The 24,517-nt window shown below is 42.1% G+C and overlaps 1 protein-coding gene across 5 annotated transcripts in view; it reads left to right on the top strand.

Annotated features, from left to right (window-relative positions):
• The window catches only part of SLIT2 (slit guidance ligand 2), a 260,597-nt gene that overhangs the window by 221,813 nt on the left and 14,267 nt on the right, over positions 1 to 24,517 (top strand). For 3 of the 5 annotated variants that reach the window (XM_083161417.1, XM_083161415.1, XM_083161420.1), the window contains 17 exons: positions 306 to 380; positions 1,949 to 2,092; positions 2,628 to 2,771; positions 5,820 to 5,986; positions 6,145 to 6,277; positions 7,190 to 7,258; positions 7,655 to 7,726; positions 9,048 to 9,119; positions 10,948 to 11,019; positions 13,580 to 13,743; positions 15,815 to 15,939; positions 16,027 to 16,124; positions 16,909 to 17,048; positions 17,926 to 17,952; positions 20,778 to 20,871; positions 21,116 to 21,253; positions 23,547 to 23,787. In XM_083161417.1, the coding sequence (XP_083017543.1) occupies positions 306 to 380; positions 1,949 to 2,092; positions 2,628 to 2,771; positions 5,820 to 5,986; positions 6,145 to 6,277; positions 7,190 to 7,258; positions 7,655 to 7,726; positions 9,048 to 9,119; positions 10,948 to 11,019; positions 13,580 to 13,743; positions 15,815 to 15,939; positions 16,027 to 16,124; positions 16,909 to 17,048; positions 17,926 to 17,952; positions 20,778 to 20,871; positions 21,116 to 21,253; positions 23,547 to 23,787 (1,975 nt within the window). The remainder of the gene's footprint in view (positions 1 to 305; positions 381 to 1,948; positions 2,093 to 2,627; positions 2,772 to 5,819; positions 5,987 to 6,144; positions 6,278 to 7,189; positions 7,259 to 7,654; positions 7,727 to 9,047; positions 9,120 to 10,947; positions 11,020 to 13,579; positions 13,744 to 15,814; positions 15,940 to 16,026; positions 16,125 to 16,908; positions 17,049 to 17,925; positions 17,953 to 20,777; positions 20,872 to 21,115; positions 21,254 to 23,546; positions 23,788 to 24,517) is intronic. The other 2 variants (XM_083161418.1, XM_083161416.1) reach the window with 1 other exon arrangement.

Genomic DNA, 24,517 nt, shown 5'->3' with positions numbered 1-24,517 from the left:
TTACCCAGTTACACAGTGTGTACCTCAGTATAGGTAATTTTACACTTCTATCCTATTATGCAGACTTAGCACATAAAGGTAACCTGTAATATCATATACGCTTTGATCATACTTTCAGGTTGTTCTGCATTAAGTAAATGAAAACTCTGGCTACGGGTGGTTACGTTTATGGAGTGTCAGCCTATGACTGACATCTTTGGAGTGCATAGTGGGGGCATGTCCAGAATGGTCATCTTGTATTCATTTATGTTGACTCATTTTTGTGGTTTAGTTTATTATTAATTATTACTATGTTGTTCATTCAGGCGTCTCAACAACAATGAATTTACAGTCTTGGAAGCCACTGGAATCTTCAAGAAACTCCCCCAACTGCGAAAGATGTGAGTCTTTAACTTTAAGTGTCCTTTATAGAGTTTTCTTTATTGCATATCTGGGAATTACGGCTCGGTGCAGTAACCAGCACAAGCTGCCACTGTCAGCTCATTTCCAGGAGCCCCCATCCCGTTGGTGTGCTGTAAAGACCAGGCATGCAGCTATGGCGTCCTGCTGTTCTGTACGGTCATACCACTAAAACAGCAGGAATCCTGGAGTCCTGAGCAATGCCATATGGGAAGAACCATGTCGTCCCGCTGGCTGCACATCCAGCACATGCCTCTTACTTAACGCTGCATTTCAACTAAAATGTGAAAGATTTCAAAGATAAAGTATTAGTTTTAATCTGTGACAGCTGAGTACAAAAGTACAGTACAATCAGAAAAACGTATGTACAGTACCGTCAGATGATGTTACGGTGTATACCTGCCCCTGCAGCGTATATTACATACTGGGGTGTAGTCAATAACAATCGTTTCAGAGGGGGCGGGCACCAGCTGGATTAGGGGACTGTTCCCATAAAAAAAAATGCTGTGCGTTCCCCTGGAAACGCAGATGAGCGGATGGAAATAAAAGTTTGTTTATACTGACTTTTATTGCCGAAGGGGAGAGAAATCAATCAAAGGTCGGTCGCATGTTACTGAGGGGTTTCGGTGGTGGGGAAGGGGCAGTCGGTCAAGTGGCGAAAGGTGTAAAGCCGCTTGCTAAGCAGCAAACGACCGCTGCTTGGTGCTCGCTAAACAGACAGATTTTTTTTTGCACATAGCCGAATAGCACAGACTGATGTCATACCCTCCAACATGACCATTAGGTACAAAATGCTCTGTTTCTGGACTTCCCTAGTTGCAGAGTTGGGGCTGCACCACTGTCCAATATTCAAAAAGGGGAGCCACACCTAATGCCACATCAAACATCACTGTCCTGGACTCACTGGCAGTTGATGTGACCCCCCTCTTTGAATTGTGGACTGTGCTGAAGTCCTACCTCTGCAATTGCCACTGGCAGGGAAGTCCAGGAACAGAGCATTTTGTACCTAATGGAATGGGTGATGTTGGAGGGTATGTGAAGTTAGTCTGAAGCCATTCTCCGGTGCATTTACATAGCTGTCACAGTGGAGGCGGCAGCAGGGGAGTACTGAAAAAAAGGGGTGGGGGGGGGGGAACACACTGGACGTACATAGATAAGACAGTGATTATCATTAATACTGTCATTGGCACATACAGTAGTTCTACATATTAGTGTTCATTCTAGCACCCTGTACCTGTGTCACAACCCATGCAGTTCCCTGTTCCTGCCTGGGGTGTCACTCTCTGCTCTCACGCTTCAAACTTACTTTGGGCAGTATCTCAGTACTGAAATACAGATCAGTTTGTGCTAGAAGCACCAGAGCAGAGAACAACACCCCAGGCAGGAAAGAGGAACTGCACGGACAGGAGCAGGGTGTAGAATGAAGAGTACTACTTCATAGCACACAGGTAAGCAAACACGTAATATTCCAATTCTCACATGCAGCATCTGTATTGATATGACAGAGATTAACATGTGATGTTATATTGTTATGAATTCCTATTTTTAGAAACCTAAGCAACAATAAGATCAGTGATATCGAGGAGGGGGCTTTCGATGGCGCTAATGGAGTGAATGAACTCATCCTGACTAGTAACCGAATAGAGAATGTGCGCCATAAAATGTTTAAAGGCCTAGATGGGCTGAAATCATTGTACGTATCTCCATGGTTACTGTTTTGTTTATAAAGGAAATCTGCATAATCGCATTCTTTGCATATTCCTATCTCTGAAATTGAAGTGCAAAGGGCTGTATTTATTATATAAGACGTTACAGTACTTACGGTTATTATTACTGTATGTACTTTAGTTCATACTTGCCCACTTTTGGAAACTAGTTTAAGAGGGATTATTGTTGGCAGCAGATTTTGCACAGCGCCCCATTAAGGTTGTGTGTCATGCTCCACCCAAGGGGCGTGGTTAGTTCCATATATGGGCATATATGTGCTTAAATGCTTGTTGCAAGATAGCGGAGATTGCTCCTATTTCAGGGAGTCTCCTGCAGAATGCAGGAGGGTAGGCAACTATGCTTTAGTTACTGTACTTGTTATTAGTTCCTTGCCCACTATTTAATTCAGCAGGAAAGTGGGTGTTGGATAAAGTGGCCAGGACTTGTATTAGATAAGGACATAATCTATAAATACAACAATTTTTATAATGTTAAACTGTTATCTTTCCTCTTTTTTGCAGGATGCTGAGAAGTAATCACATTAGCTGTGTGAATAATGACAGCTTTACTGGCCTGAGTTCCGTGCGCTTGCTGTCTCTGTATGACAATCAGATTGTCACTGTGGCCCCTGGAGCCTTTGACACACTACATTCTCTGTCCACTCTGTAAGTGAAGTTCTACAGCAGTAGTCTTTACAGGCAGCTGGTATTATGTCTGTATTCTGCCATGCTATTGTGGTTCTTCTTCTTATTGGCCATATCTGGAAACTGCTTTGGTTCTACCATTGTACACCATGACATATCCACTGCCACATTTACCACCAGGGCGGTCTGTGGTGACTGCAGTATCAGCAGGACCTGATCACCATGCAAAATAAAATAATTCATATAGCAAAAATGGTACATAGGCAATGTGGAAAGAAACAATGTGTATAACATCTATGGTCGTCAGCGGGGCTTAGTAAGCAGAACAATAGTTTTACTATAAGTTGTCTTCTCTATTGTATTTGGCATCATTTCTATTAGAAAGCAGTCATTATTCACAGAGCAGGGATAGAGGAGCCCGAACGTGAGGAACCGGAGGCAGGAGAGATTGTGAGAGCAGTGCATATGGTATGAGAAGCTGAGAGGGGGTCATACAGATGTAGGCATGTTTAGCCTACAGATGGAACCCTCCCCAGCCAGCCTTCTCTGGATAGCCATGATGTGGCCTAAAAGGCCTATAGTTCTCAGCTGCAATACAATACATAGAACAATACAGTAGGGGATTAGCAGAGTAATCCAATTACTCACTTAATACTATTAAAGGACTAGATGAGGATGGCTCTATCTGTACATCTGTACATGCTCATAGGGGATGCGGTCAATATGCCGGCGGTCAATAACGACGCCAGAATCCCAACCGCCGCAATGCCGGCACTTTGTCCCTCCATGGGGGTCCATGACACGCATAGAGGGAGAATAAAATAGTGTGCTGAGCGTAGCTAGGCACTGGGCCCACTGCATGGCGAGCACAGCGAGCCCGCAAAGGGGGGCGATCCACGGCCCCCCTTGTCGGCATTGTGGCGGCCTGGATTCCGGCGTCGGTATTTCGACCGCCGGGATTCCAACCACCGGCATATCATACCGGACCCGCTCATAGATTAGAACCAGGCACACATACTAAGAGGTAGGAGGCATGTGCACATACAGAGAGGTTAAGAGGTCAGAGCCATGCGCACATAAATAGAGGTAGGAGCGATGTACATATACAGTACATAGAGGCAGGAGCTGTATACACATATGAAGAGGAGCCATGTGCATACATAGAGTTATGAGCCAGGTCATATACACAGGCCATGTACACATATATAGCAGCAGGAGCCATGTACACATACATAGAGGTAAGACCCAAGGACACATATAGAGGTAGGAGCCATGCATTGCTGGTGAACATAGTAAGAATCTATTCTGATCACAGCTATTTCTGTGTGGCATAGCAGCCAATGAAACATTACCCCTACAAATTAATTTATGAAAATGAAATATGACATGTTTATGAAGGCCGGGATTGTCAATAGACACAGAAAATGAAGTGGTAAGATGCCAAGGGGATTGGGAATAGCAAGTGAATTCATTTCTATAACTGGCATGTAATCAGCTCCGCTGTCAGGGAGAATTGGAAACCTGCTCTTTGAAGCCGCCAAGAGATGAAAATCACAAGATGACAAATTAATAAAATTGCGGTTGTCAGTTAAAATCCAATAACAAAAAAAAGTAATCCGCCTTCATCCCTATATCAAATGACTGCATTGTGTGAGAGGCGTGGTGTGACAGCGCGGCGGATTGGGCACAAAACTCAAATAACTTATTACATGGGCTGAGAGGGTTTTCACGGCAGTAAGCTGATATTGCGGCTGGTGTGAATTCCCACCCCCCAAAAAAGAAGGAACAAGTGTCTGTTGCTGTAGATATTTGGAATTAATTTTCCACTTATCTGATTCCGCCTAGGATTCATTATATTGTATTTCTAAAAGGAATTATGCCACGCTGCCACATGGTCAGGGGGATTATTTGCTTATTTAGACTAATGTAGACAAAGTTTTGCAGCTCCCTTTCTTTATTTACTAACTGCCAATTACAACACCTTCAGATTACTTCTGGTTATTGGTATTGTACATGCTTGCTTGCATCTTATACTCATTTATGTGTGGCTATCATTCATATTTGTTTACTGTAGCTCAGGCATGGCCAAACTGTGGCCCTCCAGCTGTTGTGAAACTACAAGTCCCATCATGCTAACTGGAGGGTGGCATTTTGCCCCCCGTGCCGTGGGGGTACCTGTCCTGCGGCGCTGTGTATTTAAAGCTGGCGGCAGAGTCAGCGGGGGTCCCTGCAGTCAATAAGAAATAACGAGCGCTATCCGCCGGGCTATGCGGAAGCGCTTCTGTTGTGAAAACACTGTCCGCACGCTGATTGGCTGAGATTCAGCCAATCAGCGTGCGCCGTGCGGCCAGTGTTTTCACAACAGAAGCGCTTCCGCATAGCCCGGCGGATAGCGCTCGTTGACTGCAGGGACCCCTCTCTGCCACCGCCGCCAGCTTTAAATACACAGCGCCGCAGGACAGGTACCCCCCCCCGTACCCCCCCCCCCCTCCCCCGGCACCGGGGCGCCCCCACCCCGACTCACCTGGGGCGCTCCGGTGCCTTGCACCGGCCCTGCGCCACAGTTTTAGCATGTCTTAATAGCAAAACTGGGGCAGGGCATGCTGGGATGTGTAGTTCCGCAGTAGCTGGATGGCCCACATTGTGAATAACTGTTTTTTTTCCCCATTGCCTATTGATAACTCAAAATATCACACTCACTATAAAGCTGTATCTAATACAGAGACAGCAACAGAGCCATGTCATATCTAAGGGCTCTGTCGAGAATCTACTTTGCCCGATTGTATAAATGCATGGCTGAAAAGCATAGAAGGAAATCAGAAAGAATAAAACAGAATATGTAATAGACTTTGCTGGCGAGCATGTACATTCCAAACGTGAACCACTTCTGTAGGTGGTAAATGTGATGTACAGGGTATTGTATGTTGAAGTTGCAGTATTGATAGGATCACAGGACCCAACAATTGAGTGCTATAGTATGTTTTCTTCTGCATATGCCATTCTTGTATATAGTAGACTCTTTACGCTATTCTCCTACACTGACTATCCATTGTCTGTTTATTATTAAAGGAATCTTCTGGGAAATCCTTTTAATTGCAACTGTCACCTTGCCTGGCTGGGAAATTGGCTCAGGAAGAAACGTATTGTAACTGGAAACCCCCGCTGCCAGAAGCCATACTTCCTTAAGGAGATTCCCATACAAGATGTTGCAGTTCAGGACTTCACTTGTGACGAGGGTAATAAGAATACAACAGTGTGTAGCTCAGTTTGCTTGAAGAGCTGTGGTGTTATTTATAATATAATTACTAGTTTTGCAGTAATTGGTAGGATAAACCCAATTAACTCAACGTGGCATGTAAATGCTTATTGTGTAACTTTTATTTATTCCCATCAGGAAACGATGACAACACCTGCTCACCCCTTGCTCGCTGCCCAGCCGAGTGTACCTGTTTAGATACAGTGGTCCGTTGCAGCAACAAAGCATTAAAAACGTTACCCAAGAACATTCCTAAGGACGTCACTGAACTGTAAGTCACACTGAGTAATCCGCACATACAGGCTTACATGTATCTTACATTATCAGGGTTTATCAAGTGTCGGAAAATATTTTAAGAATCACAACACTCCCAAGGCTGGGAATGGATGATTATGCAAATCATCCATCATTGGGGTTCTTGGGGGGTGGTCGACCGTGCATGTGGCATCTGGGGGGCTCGCAAGGCTACCAAATCCGCAGCCATGCGAGTCAAACAGAATAAGGACCATTGTCCCAAACTCATAGATTTTTGTACACACTCCTATGTGGTTCCGAAGAAAACAAAATGCAAATCTATTGGTGCCATAAGTGGGGCATGGAACCACTCATATTACTGACACCTGCAAGAAAATTGCGGCCAATTATTAGGAGCCCATAGTGTTGAAACCACCATGGTGGCAAATATTGCACCAGATCAATCAATCAATTTAACATTCTAATCTGATAGAGTTACAGTCATTTAAAGAAACACTCTATGGTAAAAAAAAAAAAAATCTTGCTGGTTAAAGTAGTCATATTACATGTTTTGAAGTTCTAAAATGCAAAATGTCAGAAAATAGCAGTAAGATGCAAAATGAGTCATTGGGAGCCATTTGTGTCTGCCAGGCACGGAGAAATATTGATACTGGTATTACTGTCTTTAGAAGTGGATATTTAGTTGCTGTATATACAGCATCCTTATGTTCAGTCATGTCGCAAAAAGCCGATCCTTTGTGGAGTGCATTCATTATGCATGCTGCTGACTCAGAAATGGATTTATGTGCTTTAGTACGGTTGTATATTCATGTTCGCGCACACCGTCATTTATCTTTTAAGCCTTTGGGATTCCAGAAAATTTACCTTGATAAGAAACCTTTTAATGCTGTTCCACAGTGATGGATTTCATTTTAGATTTGTGTTCTAGGTACCTGGATGGAAACCAGTTTACCCTGGTCCCAAAGGAGCTGTCCAATTATAAACACTTGATGCTTATGTGAGTATAAATCTCAGTTATTTTTTTGCAGTACATATTTCTCAAACCTTATTGCCAAGCCTAACCTTCCTCGTATTCCCCTGGCTGTGCCGGCGCTGCCGTGGTATGTAAGTGGTAATGTACCGCTCACTTTATGGGGCAGACCCTAATTTCCCATGTTTCCCAATTTTCCCCAAAATTCTATCATTGTTTCCCAGAATAAAGCACATACGTGGTTCACACAAATAAGTCTTCTGTCTCTGATACAGTATATTATATATTACAGTATATTTATGGTACAAAATTAAATGACCTTATTACCATGTTACTGTACCTATTTTATGTGTATCTGATCACTCCCGCTGTCTATGGTTTGGGTATGGAGATGTGTAATATATGACTATGTGTCTCTTTCAGTGACCTTAGCAATAACCGAATCAGTACACTCTCTAACCAGAGCTTCAGCAACATGACGCAGCTCCTTACTCTGTGAGTACCATCATGCCTTGCACCCTGTGATTGCTGCAATACTGCTGTTATTAGTATTTAGAGAGTAATTAATTAACATCAGTCCATACACTAATATCATTCTATCACATTACCAGTCACAGCGCTGATGTCCGTTATCACTCTGTCATCAGTCTATCATGTCACCAGTCACAGCACTGTTGTCCGTTATCACTCTGTCATCAGTCTATCATGTCACCAGTCACAGCACTGTTGTCCGTTATAACTCTGTCATCAGTCTATCATGTCACCAGTCACAGCACTGATGTCTGTTATCACTCTGTCATCAGTCTATCATGTCACCAGTCACAGCGCTGATGTCTGTTATCACTCTGTCATCAGTCTATCATGTCACCAGTCACAGCACTGTTGTCCGTTATCACTCTGTCATCATTCTATCATGTCACCAGTCACAGCACTGAGAAACAAATAGGCTTCACTAATATACTTGTGAGCATATTGATCCAGTACTAAGGCATTTATGAATATCTATCTGCTTATGAATATCTATCTGCTTATGAATATCTTTCACATGACAACTCTTTTTGTTGGGGCACTCTTATATAAATTAAAATGTAACTTTTAGTTATGTTTGGTTAGAAGTGATCTTTGACTCACTAAGACGAAACAACACATGCATACATACATACCCTATATCAGGGGTGGGGAACCTCAGGCTCGGGGGCTATATGGGGCCCCCGTAGCCGTTCTGAGTGGCCCACCCACCCGCTTGGTGACTTTGCTGGGAGTCAAGTACAGGGGAATTCTCGCAAGAGGTCGGTAGTTCTCGCGAGATTCTTCTAAATCAACAGCAGCCGGAGACTGTCAATCCTGCTCAACGGCAGCCTCCGGAGTGTGGGATGGCTGCAGCAGAACAATTTGTAAGAGACATTTTTACATATGGCCCTGAAGGATTTTTTCCCCATACAAACGGCCCTTGGCACAAAAAAGGTTCCCCACCCCTGCCCTATATACTGGGGGATATCGGTGCACCTTCTAACAAAACCTTTTTTTTTCATATTTGTTTGTAGACTGACATACTTTACAAACTAGTCTTAAGACATTAGTTAAATTCAATAACGCTGGAAACAGTGAATAGACTTCTGTTACAATGAGTTAGAAGTACTCTGCTATTGCTGAAGTCAGATGTTCCACTAAGTGATATTTGGAAAAAAAGTTTTATGTCAACACGCTCATAAACACTGAACTGAGGTCCATATATTATTTAAAGAAATGTTAAATCCTAAATGCTGATACTTTCCCTGTAATTTGTGTCCAGAATTATTGTATTTTTGTTTTTCAGGATTCTTAGTTACAACCGTCTCAGATGTATTCCTCTGCGGGCATTCGATGGTCTAAACTCACTAAGACTCTTGTAAGTTTTACCTTGAGCTGATTAGAAATTCTCCTAGAAATTCTCCTAATGCTAGGTACACACCAGAACGATCCTGATCGTACGATGGTTGCAAGATCTGTTGGAGCATACGATCTGCACACGATCCGTACACGATCTGTACCCAGTTGAAGGGATCATTTACAAATCCTAACTGCAGCAGGTAGGATCTCCAAAACGACCAAACGACCAACGGGGACGTGTATCGGATTGGAATCGGATCTAAAACATGCAAAAACATGCCCAATTTACATACAATCGGTCCAAATTGCATCGAAATTGACAGAATTGAGGCCAGATCATTCTAGTGCGCACCCAGCATTAGTTGAGCAGTTCTGTATGGCTTTTTCCTGTATATCAGAAAGTTTGCCAAGCACACCTGTCCCAATGAATGGGCGTTGGCACAGGGAGATGGTGTATTGCTTAGTTTAACACTTTAATGTACTAGACACTCCCCAGAGGGTGCTATCCTCATATTTTAGCGTATCTTAGGTTCACCGGGAGTAATTCCATCACAGAACTGAGTCACAACCTGGGATGTAATACGGGCCTGAAACGGCCTAGGCATTCTAGCGTGCACACGACAAGGGTTGTCTCTGAGTGCCGTCCCAGGCAGCCGAGCAGAGTACCGGGAGGCAGAGCTTCTTAGCCAGCTGCTGGCTTTCCTTGTGCCGTGAGGCAAAGCACAGCTTCTATGACTGGCCTATCAGGCCATTGGCCATTCTAGCATTTGCCAAAGTGCCAGATGGACAGCACTCAAGAACTAATTGACTGTCACAGCTTTAAATATACTCATAAGGATCCCTGCATTACTATAAGTATATTATAAATATATAAGGTGCCATAATGTTCCTGTGATGCCTTACAAAGGAGATACAACAAACAAAGAAGTCACAAAGAGATTAACAAAATAATTAGCGAGTTCAATTATCTAAGTATGTGGAGAAGATAAAGGGTGAAAAGATTTTGTGAGGACGCAGTAGAAAGAAGAGGGTGGAATGTGGCAGGACAGAGACTGGAGCAATAGGAGGAAGGGGTGGTAAGCGACAGGAGATACGGTTGTTAGGTCGGCCCAAGAAAGGTCAACAGTCTTTAGGTTCACCCCGGAAGGTCGACATTGAATGGAGGTTGACAGTGTCCTTAGGTCGACCAGCGGAAGGTTGACAATGCAGAAGGTTGACACGGGGTGTTTTATTTTTCCCTCACTGTGGTTCCAGAACAGGCGGTAGTTGATGCCCTACCATCCATGCGAGGGGCTGTCGTACACTTAGACAGTGTCCAGAACTAGACGTCTAGATGTAGACACCTAAAATCTGCATTGACACCTTCTGCCAGTCGACCTAAGGACACTGTCGACCTTCAGTCACTGTAGATGTTCTGCCTGCCGACCTAAGGAGTGTCGACCTTACAGTCCATACCCAGCTACAGAAGAATGAAAACATTCTAAGGACAGACTTGAAGGCTGGTAGGGTGGATGAGGATCTAATGGACTGTGCGAGGACATTCTCCGGAGGGGGACCCCAAGAGAAGTCATGACTGGGTGTGCCAGCGATCACTGGCAGGGCAGGGACGGCTGGAGGGTGTATGTGGGTAAATGACCCAAGAGATATAACTCAGCTGTTAAACATCTTCAGACTTTATGGTTTTATAGCTGGTCATAAAAATAAATGTAATAATATGCTTTTTATTAAGCCAATGATTGTCATATAATTCATATACATGTATGACGCTATTACATGTGTGGCTTACATTACATGTAGCAAATATTGTTACTGAGCTGTTATTATCATGCACTTGTTGTTTCCCACAGATCCTTGCATGGCAATGATATATCCGCTATACCACAGGGGGCCTTTGGCGATCTCTTGGCCCTGTCACACCTGTAAGTTTATTCATTTAATAATGAATGATAGCATCTGGCTAAACAAATTATCAGCTTGTGTACTGTGGTCATGACAGTGACTGGTGCTTTTATTCCTTATGACATCCATATGTTGCCTAATGCATTTCCTATCTGCACGTCAGCCTTCCAAATACTGGTAAAAAACAATCACAGCGCTAGTTTGAAGAAGAGTTAATAATAATAATGATATTCCAGGGATAAAATGAATAGCATTGATTTGCTGGTTTGCCGCTGACGCTGAGTCTGCCAGTCCTCACTTGCGGTGCGCGGTGATGTCAGATGTGCACCCACAATGCATCCCTGATAACGCTGAAGCCAGCAGTGGCTTCAGAAGGAATTTTGGGCCAATAATTCAGGATCTGATCGCCATCTACCCGCAGGTGCTCAGCAGTCGACGTTCTGGCCACCTCTCGACTATGTGGTATGAAAAAGAGACTGCATTTTACCAATATTTCTACTTTTATTATTATATTTATTTTGAGCTTACAGTTTTATTTATTATGGTTTTTTTTTTAAATAAATGCTATTCCCTTATATATCATTCATTATTATTAACTCTTCCTCAAACTAGCGCTGTAATAATACTGTTTTTTTTTTTCTGATTATTGCGGGAGGGACTTGCCCACCTTTCTCACAGCTGATTGAAGTAGGAGCCCACTTCAGCGCCTGTAATAGCCCTCAAGGGGCAAATCGTCCCTATTCCAAGTACTGGTGTGTTACTTGCAGTGGAAGCTCCATAAGTGGGGCTGCAGCATAGTTTAAAATAGGATAGGCACACCAACTGCCATTTCAAACAGACTGGCAGTTGGTGTTGCACTTTGTTGCACTCAGATACTATTCCAGCCAGTAGAACAGGTGTAGGATTGATTTTGTTATTCACTAGGAATAGTCAGGCGCCTTGCAATGAGCTGGTTCTCTGATTAGAGCAGCTGCTTAGTTATGGGGGTAGTCACTCCCCACTAGAGAATTCAAAAAACACACAAAAAGACTCGCACTAGGTGAGTCAAGCAGCGCTCAAATCAATGAAATAATACCAAAAGTTTGAAAAGGTATAACAATTTTTACTGTTTCTTTAAAAACACATGTTATTACAATACACAGATAAATAAAATCAATTTATAATGACATAATGGGTAGGGGGGGGGAAGATAAAAGTAAATTGGAATGAATGTAAAAATTGCAAGTAAATTTAAAAGAAAAAAAGTCCTGCCTCAATGGACACAAAAGAATCTACTGTGTCGACACTTTTTGGAGAAATAACAGGTAAGTGCACATTACCAACAATGAATAGTGGATCCCTTGAATGAGGATAATGCTGGGGGTCCTCTCCATGTTTGCGGAGATATTAGATGCCACTGGAGGTTACCGCTTGATGTAAACCAGATCTTTCTTATTGTGGTGAGAGACTGGTGTGATTGTCTCAATCACCAAGGTTGTCTGGAGCGATTCCACCCAGATTGTGTTACCAATTAGTAGGATGGGGTAGTGGCTTCCGTGCCTGATAGCTGTCCACGCTGGTGTAGATGTTGTTAACCAGGGGTATAACATGCACGGTGTCCGCCAAGTGAAAGTTCCAATTTGAAGTGAGCAATAAAAGTGATGTCCAAGTTTGTCAAGGTGTCACAGTTGTGTCCAGAGGTGGGGGGCAATCACCTTTGATTGCCCCCCCACCTCTGGACACAACTGTGACACCTTGACAAACTTGGACATCACTTTTATTGCTCACTTCAAATTGGAACTTTCACTTGGCGGACACCGTGCATGTTATACCCCTGGTTAACAACATCTACACCAGCGTGGACAGCTATCAGGCACGAAAGCCACTACCCCATCCTACTAATTGGTAACACAATCTGGGTGGAATCGCTCCAGACAACCTTGGTGATTGAGACAATCACACCAGTCTCTCACCACAATAAGAAAGATCTGGTTTACATCAAGCGGTAACCTCCAGTGGCATCTAATATCTCCGCAAACATCGAGAGGACCCCCAGCATTATCCTCATTCAAGGGATCCACTATTCATTGTTGGTAATGTGCACTTACCTGTTATTTCTCCAAAAAGTGTCGACACAGTAGATTCTTTTGTGTCCATTGAGGCAGGACTTTTTTTCTTTTAAATTTACTTGCAATTTTTACATTCATTCCAATTTACTTTTATCTCCCCCCCCCCCCTACCCATTATGTCATTATAAATTGATTTTATTTATCTGTGTATTGTAATAACATGTGTTTTTAAAGAAACAGTAAAAATTGTTATACCTTTTCAAACTTTTGGTATTATTTCATTGATTTGAGCGCTGCTTGACTCACCTAGTGCGAGTCTTTTTGTGTGTTGTAGGATTGATTTTGTAGTGAACGACAGCAACCAATCGGGTTAAGAAACAGAAACAAATATTTGTAGTTTCTTCTAAACCTGATTGGCTGTCGGCTGCAAACACAGAACTTTCTAGCTAGAGGTCAATGTATGCGCCCAGCTGTGCTTTTTGCGGTGTAAATGGGAAAACTACAGCAATATCTCCAATTTATCCCGTTCTAGGGCCATTGGGGCAAACCCTCTATACTGTGACTGTCACATGCAATGGCTGTCAGACTGGGTGAAGTCTGAGTACAAAGAGCCAGGCATTGCCCGCTGCGCTGGACCCGGGGACATGGCAGACAAGCTTCTCCTTACTACTCCGTCCAAGAAGTTCACTTGTCACGGTAACGTCTCATTCTCCTCTCACGTGGTCTATGGCCGTTTGATTAGAATCTAACCTGGCAGTAATGCACAATTGAAGTCTGGCAGGTTTCATTTGTAGAGGGAAAATATGGGGCTCTGCCAATCCAACATACTGAATAATGGGTAATTTATGTTGCTCATGCTAATAAGCACTTAACATTAACTAAAATATTTTGATGTCACAACACAGTCAATTTAAAGTTATCTTGTGTGGGACTTAACAACTAACCATAAATCTTTTACTTTTGGTCTTGTGATAATCCTTACCTATAGAAATTCCAGGGCCTTGTGGTTTTCTGGTGGCAGGTAAGGGTCCAAGTCCTCAGAACGTTACTCCGAACACCTTCTCTTCCCTGCCTTCCCTAAGATGTGCCCCTAAACTCAAACACGCATGTTGTGTTCCGCACCCTTGTCTTTGTCCAGTGTCAGCAAACCAGTAACGATAGAAACAATATTACTGTATAAACTCAAATTTAAGAACATCCTGGGGGGCCAAACCAGGTTGATTTTGCCATGTAAATGATTGCCGCTTTAAATAAATGGGAAAACTCTTTGGGCTTCTCTCCGCAGCGCTGTGCACGGATCCCTCCCAGCATGCCCAGCTGCCAGCGATATCACTCGGTGCGATGGATCCAGCACGGATCCCTCCCAGCATGCCCAGCTGCCAGCGCTATCACTCTGCACATGCGTAGAGGGACTCCCGGGTCTCAGACCCAGAAGTCTAGCACCAATTCCGCATAGCATAGGACAGATCTTATTGCAAGAGCTGTCCTTTGCGTTACTAATTGCATATGTTAATGCATATGCGATTAATAAGAATGCGAATGCTGGCGATGTGGGGTGGCGGATGTTTGTGCATCTTCCACATTACTATAACATCAGGAAATATAAATGCCTTGTGCAAGACTGTGTAGAAAATAGATTTCTAGGGTGTGAGAAACAGAAAGTGAGAGATTTTGGTAGACCTGTCTAGAACCATATCTGTTGCACCTAGAATGGTGTATGTACACGCTGATGGTAACTACAGATGTGTCCTCATACATTAACATTGATGCCGCAGCAGCACCATTCCCACTAGGCCACGCCCCTGAAATTTCCTTCTTTAGAGGGATGAAATGGTTGGGAGGAATGTGAATCATTCTCGACTGGCATCTAGCAGCACGTGGCGCATTGAGGCTAGATGTATTAGGGTGCACCTGTAGTTGTCATCCAGTCACTCACAAAAATGTATTCCCATCTCAAGATGCAAAAGTATATGTTAGATTACAGTAGTTAGCATACTAGTAGCTGATAAATGATGCACATATCCCTACCGGCACATGGGTACATACTGCTGCTGGGACATGCAGAAGTGACCTGTCATCCTTCTGTATGGATCTGGTGAGGAACATCAGCCAGAGTCTATGGTATATGATGTCATAAAATGGAGCTACATATAATGGTTTTATTAGGGAAGCTGAAAGCCACCAAAAGGCTCTTGTTGCAAGTGGGCTGCTAGTTTCAGTCTGTTGATAGCTAACGCTGACATATCTTTATGTTCCTGTGTTATTTAAGACTAGTTTAAAGCCCATCAAAATGGTGGCTCACTCCCTATCTGCTCCTACCTCCAATATCTGTCTTCACAGCTCCTTCTCTCCATATCCAGCAAGTTTGAAACAGAACAGAGCATTTTAGTTTCACTTTCTGTTGAGAAGTAATTTGGTCCTTTGAGTGGCCTCTAGTGGTCATTGGTGGTACTTCACCTTAGATTTGAGTAGAGATAGATAGAGATTATATATATATAGATATATATATATATATCTATATATATATAGATATATATATAGATATATATATATATAGATAGATATATATATATATATATATATATACAGATTACATATGCAGAGTACATATATACATATAATTTTGTTGAGCCCTAATACTGAAGATGGAATTTTGTTTGAGTTAGGCTCTTCGATAACATAGAATTCAGTGACCCTGTTTGTTAGTATATTTCCTGTCAGATTTATTGGCCTTTGGTTATAACGACATTTAATTTTTTCCTTTCAGGACCTGTGGATGTTAATATCCTTGCTAAATGTAATCCGTGTTTATCAAATCCGTGCAAGAATGACGGCACCTGCAAAAATGACCCGGTTGACTTCTACAGGTGTACATGTCCCTATGGCTTTAAGGTACCGTGGGCGCTGACACAAGCTGTGGCGTGGGGATGGTCATGTGCGTGCTAACGTGGCTGATGGGCTGTACCGTTCTGATTACAGGGTCAGGACTGTGATACTCCAATCCATGCCTGCATCAGCAATCCATGCAAACACGGGGGAACCTGCCACTTGAAAGAAGGGGAGAAAGATGGTTTTTGGTAGGTTTTGACAACATCATTGATTTACCTTTATGTTACTGTACTTTGTTTTATAACATGTATGGTCTCTCTTTTAACTTGTACTAAAAGCATTTTTATGACCTCTTACTTGCTTATCAGCCATATACTATATTTATATAACCACACTTTTATTATAGGTGGCATAACAACCAATTTCCCCCCCCCCCCCTCCTTCCCCCCCCCCCCCCCCACCAGAAAATGTTGCGCACCCTGGGGTCTGCGGCGCTATTGTTAGGCCACTGATCATGATTTTGATTCAGCGCACGTCTTTTCATTGACTAAAATATTTTAATTTTTGTGCTAGGGCAGCAAAAAATAAAATAAATGTGAAACAGAATAGGATACTAAATGTAATAACTAAAATAAATTGGATTTGACAAAATACATTAAATATCAAATATATCCACAAATAATTTACAATGCAGAAGAACATATGCATATATGGCAGATAAAAAAGTTTGCCAGCTGACAGAAATATCCCCCCCAAAATTATTTTATTCCATGATTAGAAGCGCCTGGTTTTTAGTCCCCATTTGTTCCTTTAAAAAACAAATGTATTTGTCAGTTCATGTTGTATATGAAAATTTAATAAAGTTGCAGGAGGGATATTTGAAAAGATATTTGAAGATTGGATTAAAAAAAAAACTTTTTTAAAAATTAAACAATAAATTAAATTAAAAAAAAAAGAGAGAGATTTATGTTTTACATTTTTTTAATGACACCCGTGATGATTTGTATGTAAATGAACCATTATTGTTTCCAGGTGTACGTGTGCTGATGGGTTTGAAGGTGAAAACTGTGAGGTGAACATTGATGACTGTGAAGATAACGACTGTGAGAATAATTCCACTTGTGTGGACGGAATCAACAACTACACTTGCCTCTGTCCTCCAGAGTACACCGGTGAGTCATGAGCACTACAATACAGGCTTCATTGCTGTAACCTGAGCGCTCTGAAAATAGAAATGTACAGATTTAATCCATTCAGCGTGTCGGCATTTAATCGATCTTTTAATGCTTTTCTTTCTGAACTGCTCATCTTCCAGGTAACACTATTACCTGGGATCACACATGTACCAGTGTGGCTCTGTCATTGTCATATGTGCTCAGAAATTCATGTGCCCTGTGGTATTTATTCATACTGTACATTGGGCCAGATGTATCAAGCTTCCAAAAGTAATGAAGTGGAGAGTGATAAACAACCAGCCAGTCAGCTCCTACCGGTCGTTTTTCAAACCCAGCCTGTAACATGGAAGTTAGGAGCTGATTGGCTGGCTGTTCATCACTCTCCTTTTGATCACTTTTTGACTCTAGATACATCTGGCCCAATTGAGTATAAACTAGCAAATTCTTCAACTAAAAATTTTTTTTTGAAATGTTTTATTTATTTTTTCCTTTTAAAGTACTGAAAGGTTTAGTCAGTGGCTACTGAGATCCTAAGCTGCAGGGCAAAGTCTTTTCACGAGTTCCCATAATACAGGTGCTGGCAGAGCATGCTGGGACTTGGCGTTCCACATCAGTTACAAGACACAAGTTGTCTAACGCTGTTGAGGTGCATTCACCAGCAATGTCCAGATCATGAAGCCTTATTGTCCTCCATCAAAAACCGCCTCCTGTCTCGCCTTCCATCCCCTATAAAATCGATGCACGTGTCCTCTATACTGTCTTAGTAGATAAGGCAAAGCTCTCCGTTCTTGTCCTTGTTGCTGGCTTTAACGTGTTGTGTCTTTTCCCCAATAAACACATACGTATCTTGTCTCTCCTGTCTTTGTTGTGCAAGCTGCTAATCTGAATGAGGTGGAAAAAGGTCAGTCTTTCTTCATCCTTTTCTCCTAATTTCTTATGTAATGCCATTAATCAATGACTCCGAGAATGGTGCATGTTAATATATCCGGTCTTCACCTCTTACCACCTCCGTTTCCTTCCTCCCGGTGTGTGATCTGCAATTATAGGGGCAATATGTCCCACGTCTCCTCATATTTCATTGCATTCTTCTTATTTTCATTGTCAACAGAATCTCCCTGATCAGTACATGACTCACCCTTGTCTTGTACCCCACAATAAGGACAACCCAGTTTAGACCAGGTCAACCCCTGATTTACCAAACCATGACATTACCCTGTATATCAAGCCCATTACTGCCAAGTCCGGTCACTTTTTTCCAACCAATCAGCTTCTAACGGTCATCTTTCAAACACGTCATATAAAATAGCACTTAGAAGCTGATTGGCTGGTAGTTTATCTCTCTTTGGCTTTATCGAACTCCAAGATTGCATACATCTCTCCATTTTTTAAAAAAGTATGTTTCAAGAATGATTTGTCCATTTTATAACACACAGTAAAATAAGTCAAATTCAAATTTACAAAACTACTAATCCTTCAGCAAAGATCTATTTTGTTCTGTGGCGATGGCTACATCCAGTGCTATGTTTCAGCAGGAACCAGCAGGAACTCAGTTCCTGAACCTCTAATTAAATATGACATCATCAGGAACTAAAAATGTACTTTCCATAAGATAAGTTTTATTTTAAAGTCACCTGTGAGTGCCTTTGTTTCTAAATACAATATATACATCTATCTCTCCCTCCCTCTCTTTATTATATATATCATTTTTTATTTAATTGATCCACCCCCCAGACCTGGAGTTCCTGGACCTATTTTTCCAGAAAAATAGTACTGGCTACATCCAACTTACAGGTTTCTCATAGCTGCTCACACCCGGAGAACTACACAGGGTCCTGAAAGCTTTTATCATTTGTAATCCGAGGCTTTCATGATTCCTGAAATAAAGCATTCTCCCTACCGCTGTGGTATTAGGCATCAAGCAGAATAATTACTGTATCTAAAAGGGATGTGGTTAGCACCGGCTGCTGTGCAGGTGAGGCGAGTGCGCGCAGCACATGGCAATGTATATTTCATGTTACTAGTCATCTCATGTAACATAAAAGTGCCCCTCAAGGTAAAATTCATGCAAGTCAAGTCATCTATTGCAGAGCCTCATAATCCATGGGGCTGTTTCTCTGAGACTGCACGCTGTTTCGCTAAGTTAATTATTCCACTTCATAAAAAGATGCGTGTTGTGTTTCAGTACATAGCGGCGAGGGATAACTGGAGCAGGTGTTCCGTCAGCGTTTAGCATAGTCTTTCATAAAGCTGTCAGAATAAGCTAGCGTACTGCAGGATGGACTTCAAGTGAAGCCAAGGGACGCTTGCTTCTTATTTATCTGAGAAAACAACTGCTCCAAGGGGAACCTGTACATGAAATTTCTCTGCAAGATAACAGACTAAAAAACCGCCATAAGGGGCAGCTAGAACTAGCAAGTTTATTTTCATAAATTAAATACTATTTCAATATGATATAGTAGTGGTTGGTGCACTTCTTCCCTTCCTCCCCATCTATCACACATGGAACCTATCTCATGTTCTATATCAGATATAAGGGGGTATTCAATGCTGTCTGGCCTTGACAGCGTTGAAGAGGCAGATCGACAGAACGGGCGACTTTAAAAGCTGTCGGGCCCGTTTTGCCAATAACGACGGCCATTTAAGCGGACACGCCCCCTTTTCGCAGATCAGCAGGCAGGACATTGAATCCCGCCTGGCGATATGCGGTTGAGCAAAATGAAAATGGGCCAGGGTCACTGCTGTTGGGACGGATCGACAGTCGGGACACAGGATTGAATAACCCCCATAGTCATGGTGGGCATTTGCACTGCTTACATACATATGAAATGTCAAGAAAACGTATTTACAGTATGTGAAGTCAGAGCCCTCTCAAGACGTATCCAACTTGAAAGCAGTAGCATTCCTGGCAGGTGTTCAGTATGTAACATTGGCGCATCCTTAGGCTCCATGATAGCATAGAACTGTTGTTTGACCGTATTCCAAGTAATATATACGCAAGGGATAGTATTGTCTTGACAGTTATTAATTAAAGATTTAATTGTAAACAACGTTTTTATCACTGCTGTGTTAATAAGTTACATAGTATAAAGATGGGGGAATATTTACTGAAGGTCAATTTATTGACTATGAATCGACCTCAATCGATGTTTAGGGCTAAAACACACATTTTCTAACCAATGTTTTTTTCCTATTGATATTTTAATATTCACAAATGTGCATTTTAGCTCCTTGTTAGAGGTTTATGTATTTGCTCTAAGTACAGTTTATACCAGGGTAAAATGTTTTTATGTGGTATTGATGTAAGAAACGTAGTAATCCCTCCCGTCACCTGGTACTGTATAGCAGTGGTGGCTCCAGAGGGGGGGGGGGGGGGGGGGGGGCTGCAGCACGGTTTAAATTTCAAATAGGGGAGCCTCACCAACTGCTACTAACTGCCACTCCAAACTGACTCACTGGCAGTTAGCGTGGCTCCCCTATTTGCAGCATCAGAAAATGACTGATCGGGTCCATAACGATACAACCTATAAGATGTGTCTTCGGCATGTGCTTGGGTCACAATAGTGTGTGTGGACAACCCAGTGTCATGCATGAGAGGTTACGAATGTAAATAATATCTCCGCACATGTTGTTTATGAAATTCTGTAATTATCAGCTACAAGGTAAATGAATGTTAACGAAGTCCGGTCCAAAGGGCAGATATCAATTCTCTATAATGCTGTGTTTCAGGTGAATTGTGCGAGGAGAAACTGGACTTTTGTTCCCAGGACGTAAACCCGTGTCAGCACGACTCTAAATGTATCCTGTTGCAGAGGGGATACAAGTAAGTGTTCAGCATCACAAGCAGATATATGCTTACAAAGCCCAACACACACTGGAAATAACAATTATAACTACTGTAACTGGTCCCCAGTGTGGCAAAACATTCATTTAAAAGGCATCCACATTGGTTGTGCCCTTTAAATGATTGCAGATTTGAACATACAGGCAGAGAGTGCAGCTCCCAAGCTATTACATAAGTTACTGTGTCTATATTTAGTAACTGGCGGCATTTATTGTTTTCCTAGATGTGACTGCACTCCAGGCTACGTGGGTGAACACTGTGATATTGATTATGATGATTGCCAGGAGAACAAGTGTAGGAATGGCGCGCGGTGTACGGACGCAGTGAATGGCTATACCTGTGTGTGCCCGGATGGATATAGGTAAGGCTGCTGGGATTTAAATCCATGTTCAAAACATTCTGGGGCAGATTCCTTCAGCCTGGTTATTGATAAAGAGGCTGTCATAACGCTGCAGCCAATCTGGGTTTGACATATTGATTGCAGTGGCGTAAGTTCGCCCCAGTTGCCCGGAGGCAAGATAAATATTGGTGCCCCCCCACAAACACACACACACAACGTTATTCAAAATATATATAGTCTGTTATGAAATATATGTTATATTCTGTATGTATATACAGAAAGAGAGGGAGAACACATATATTTCAGAACTCAGCTACAGAAGCAATTTTGATGGCTTTCAATTAATGGATTTAAACTGGCAGTGGTGGAGAGGTGCCCCCTTGAGAGCAGGAGTCCGGCGGCAGATGACTCCATTGCCTCCCAGAGTTCTGCCCCAGGTGGATTGGCTGCTGGGTTATCACCGCCACTTTATCACTTCTCCAGGATTATTAAATCTGCCCCTCTGTTCTGTATTTAAAATAATGGGGCAGATTCTTCAAAGCTTGAAAAGAGATAAAATACCAGCCAATCAGTTCCTGTCATTTTCCGGACACAGCTTCGAAAATAACAGTTAGGAGCTGATTGGTTGTTACTTAATCTCTCTCCAAGCCTTGACTAAACTTTGTTTCTTAAGTACGGTAAGTGTGATTTTCTTGCGGATTAAATGGACAAAATAAAGGGTTGCAGTACCATCCTGAGGTGGAGGATTTCTAATGGTTGACTAAGAAACTAGTAATGTTTAACCTTTTTCACCATATTGCATAGAATTGCCCACATTATATACCCCAGTCTTGTTACTGCAGTAACCAAAAATAGATGCAGTTAATCGGTTTCCTCCTTGATGATTATAAAGGTAATATTTTCAAGTCTGTCCATGTGAAATAAAACGATAAGGAATCGGTACAAAACATACACACATACGCCACACCCAAAATCACACAAAATCAAAAATATTTCTAATACTGCTAAACCATACTGAAATAAATTAAATGGCTCGAACTTTTAGAGTTGAGTCTCCGAGCACACACAAAGCCATATTTAGTAGTAGTGAGTAGTGCTTTACATAATGTCAAAGGAGAAACATATATTTGGTGCACCGTAGCGATGGGAAAATCATCATTACTGTTACTTTTGTTTTCTAGAATATTTTTAAGGAGCTGCATATATAATTAATTTAATATTATTCAAATATAATTTACTATGAATGGCTCGGTGGATGTAGGTAAAGGACATGCTTATTCCTAATTCCAATACTTGATCGTTTAATGCAACAGTACAAGGGACCAATGGAGTAGCTACTGTAACTGCAAGCAATGCAGCTGCTTTGGGGCCAAGAGCTATGAAGGGCCCACCTTCCCTGTCAAAGTTATACGTGTTATATACTTTTTTTCACCATTGGATGCTAGATTATAGGGGCCCTTACAAACATTTGCCTTGGGGTTTGTAATATATCTAGTTATGTCCTTGGACCTGCTAATTGTAATATGGCATAAAACAACCCAAAGGGCATTATAATGTTAATAAATATGAACTGGAGCATTGTAATGTTGCAAAATATGAAGTGTGACCCAGTATGAACTGGGGTTAATGTATGTCATAATGTGAATTAGGTGTACTGTGTGGTGTAAGGTATACGGGCAACCCTACAATGTGTCATGATGTCAACTAGGGTACTACTATGGTTCATAAAATAAGCTAGGACACTACTGTGGGGCATTACATTAACTAAAGCCTTGTTATGGTTAAAAAAATTAACTAGGGTTCTATAATGGTGCATAAAGTTTATAACTGCTACGGAGAGGTGTCTCTAGAAGTATTGTACCCTTGAATATGCTGCTATGGGGCCCACAAAGTTATGTATATGCCCCCTAACAGGGACAGATTAAGGACCACAGGGCCTAGAGCTAAAGATACTCAAGGACCAACACTGAGAAGGGTATAAGGTGTTGTCCCAGCCACGTTGGTGAATACCTCCTACACCACCAGCCCCATAAATGTGTGTGAAAACTAAAAATGCATTTTTAATACTTATGATGTATGGTCAACTGCGTGGCAGCCAGGCGGCTGGTCATCATACTGTTATGACGATAGGCCTATTTTTATCTGGAGCTCCACTTTAACCATTGTTAATCTTGCCCTGACCATTATACTAATAACCTTATCTTTCTTATTCTGCCACTATCCTTTATCTATCTGTACTATAATTTCACTGCATAGCCGCTGTAAGCATACAGTACGTGTGTAATGATGATCTGTCTGTCTTCCCTTTTTTCAGCGGATTGTTCTGCGAGTTCCCACTTCCCATGGTTTTACCACGTACAAGTCCATGTGATAATTTTGAATGTCAGAATGGAGCTCAGTGTATCCTGAAGGGCAGTGACCCCTCCTGTCAGTGTGTGTCCGGATATCAGGGCAGCAAGTGTGAAAAACTCACAAGTCTCAACTTCATAAACAAAGACTCCTTTCTGCAAATTCCTTCTACAAAGATCCGCCCCCAGTCTAACATCTCATTACAGGTATGCTGGCATTTTCAAGGTTTCTAAATATGGTGTGTCCTCATACATACACTGCCTCACTACGCCATGCAGCAAGAGAGAGCTCACAGGTCCCCTGCAACTCCGTTAGTGTCGGGCTTCTTTTTTTGCTGTACATGTATTATGTATTGCCATACATTTTTGGGTACTGATAATCATAGTGAAGAAAAGCCATATGGTTATTATTCTTTGTTTGCAAAGAGATTTCTGTGCCTGGCTCTAAATCTCCTATAGGAAGAAAGGTCTAAATTGTGAAGAGGTCCCCAATTGTATCTCCCCACCTACTCAGGCCCTCACAATGAGCATGCTCAGTAACACTGGAGTGTATAGTGTTATGCTTCATCGTGCTTGACAAAATGGCCAGTTTCTACTTTGCACAGACAGGAGGTTCTCACAACATCTTGACAACATTCTCAGTGGCATGGAAAAGCCTCTACTTTGTTTGTAAATAGTTATCTCTGTCTACAAGTCTGTGGAAACAATGCTCAGGGCTTTGCACATTCTTTGAAAGGGGGCTGGACATAAGAGAGGTCTGCAGCACCTAAGCCTGTTGTTTCTGAAGTTTGATATCTATTAAAACACACTGAGGGGTAGATGCATGAAGCATCTGGTACTTTAAAGTGCCTGGTACTTTATAACCGGCCAATCAGCTCCTAATTGTCCCTTTTAAAGCCCAGCCTGTAACTTAAGAGTTAGGAGCTGATTGGCCAGT

This window comes from Crinia signifera, chromosome 1 (genome assembly GCF_055691185.1).
Source record: "Crinia signifera chromosome 1, ASM5569118v1, whole genome shotgun sequence".
Classification (NCBI taxonomy): Eukaryota; Metazoa; Chordata; class Amphibia; order Anura; family Myobatrachidae; genus Crinia; species Crinia signifera.
Note: the sequence above shows the minus strand (reverse complement) of the source record. Positions and strands in the feature narration are given on the sequence as shown.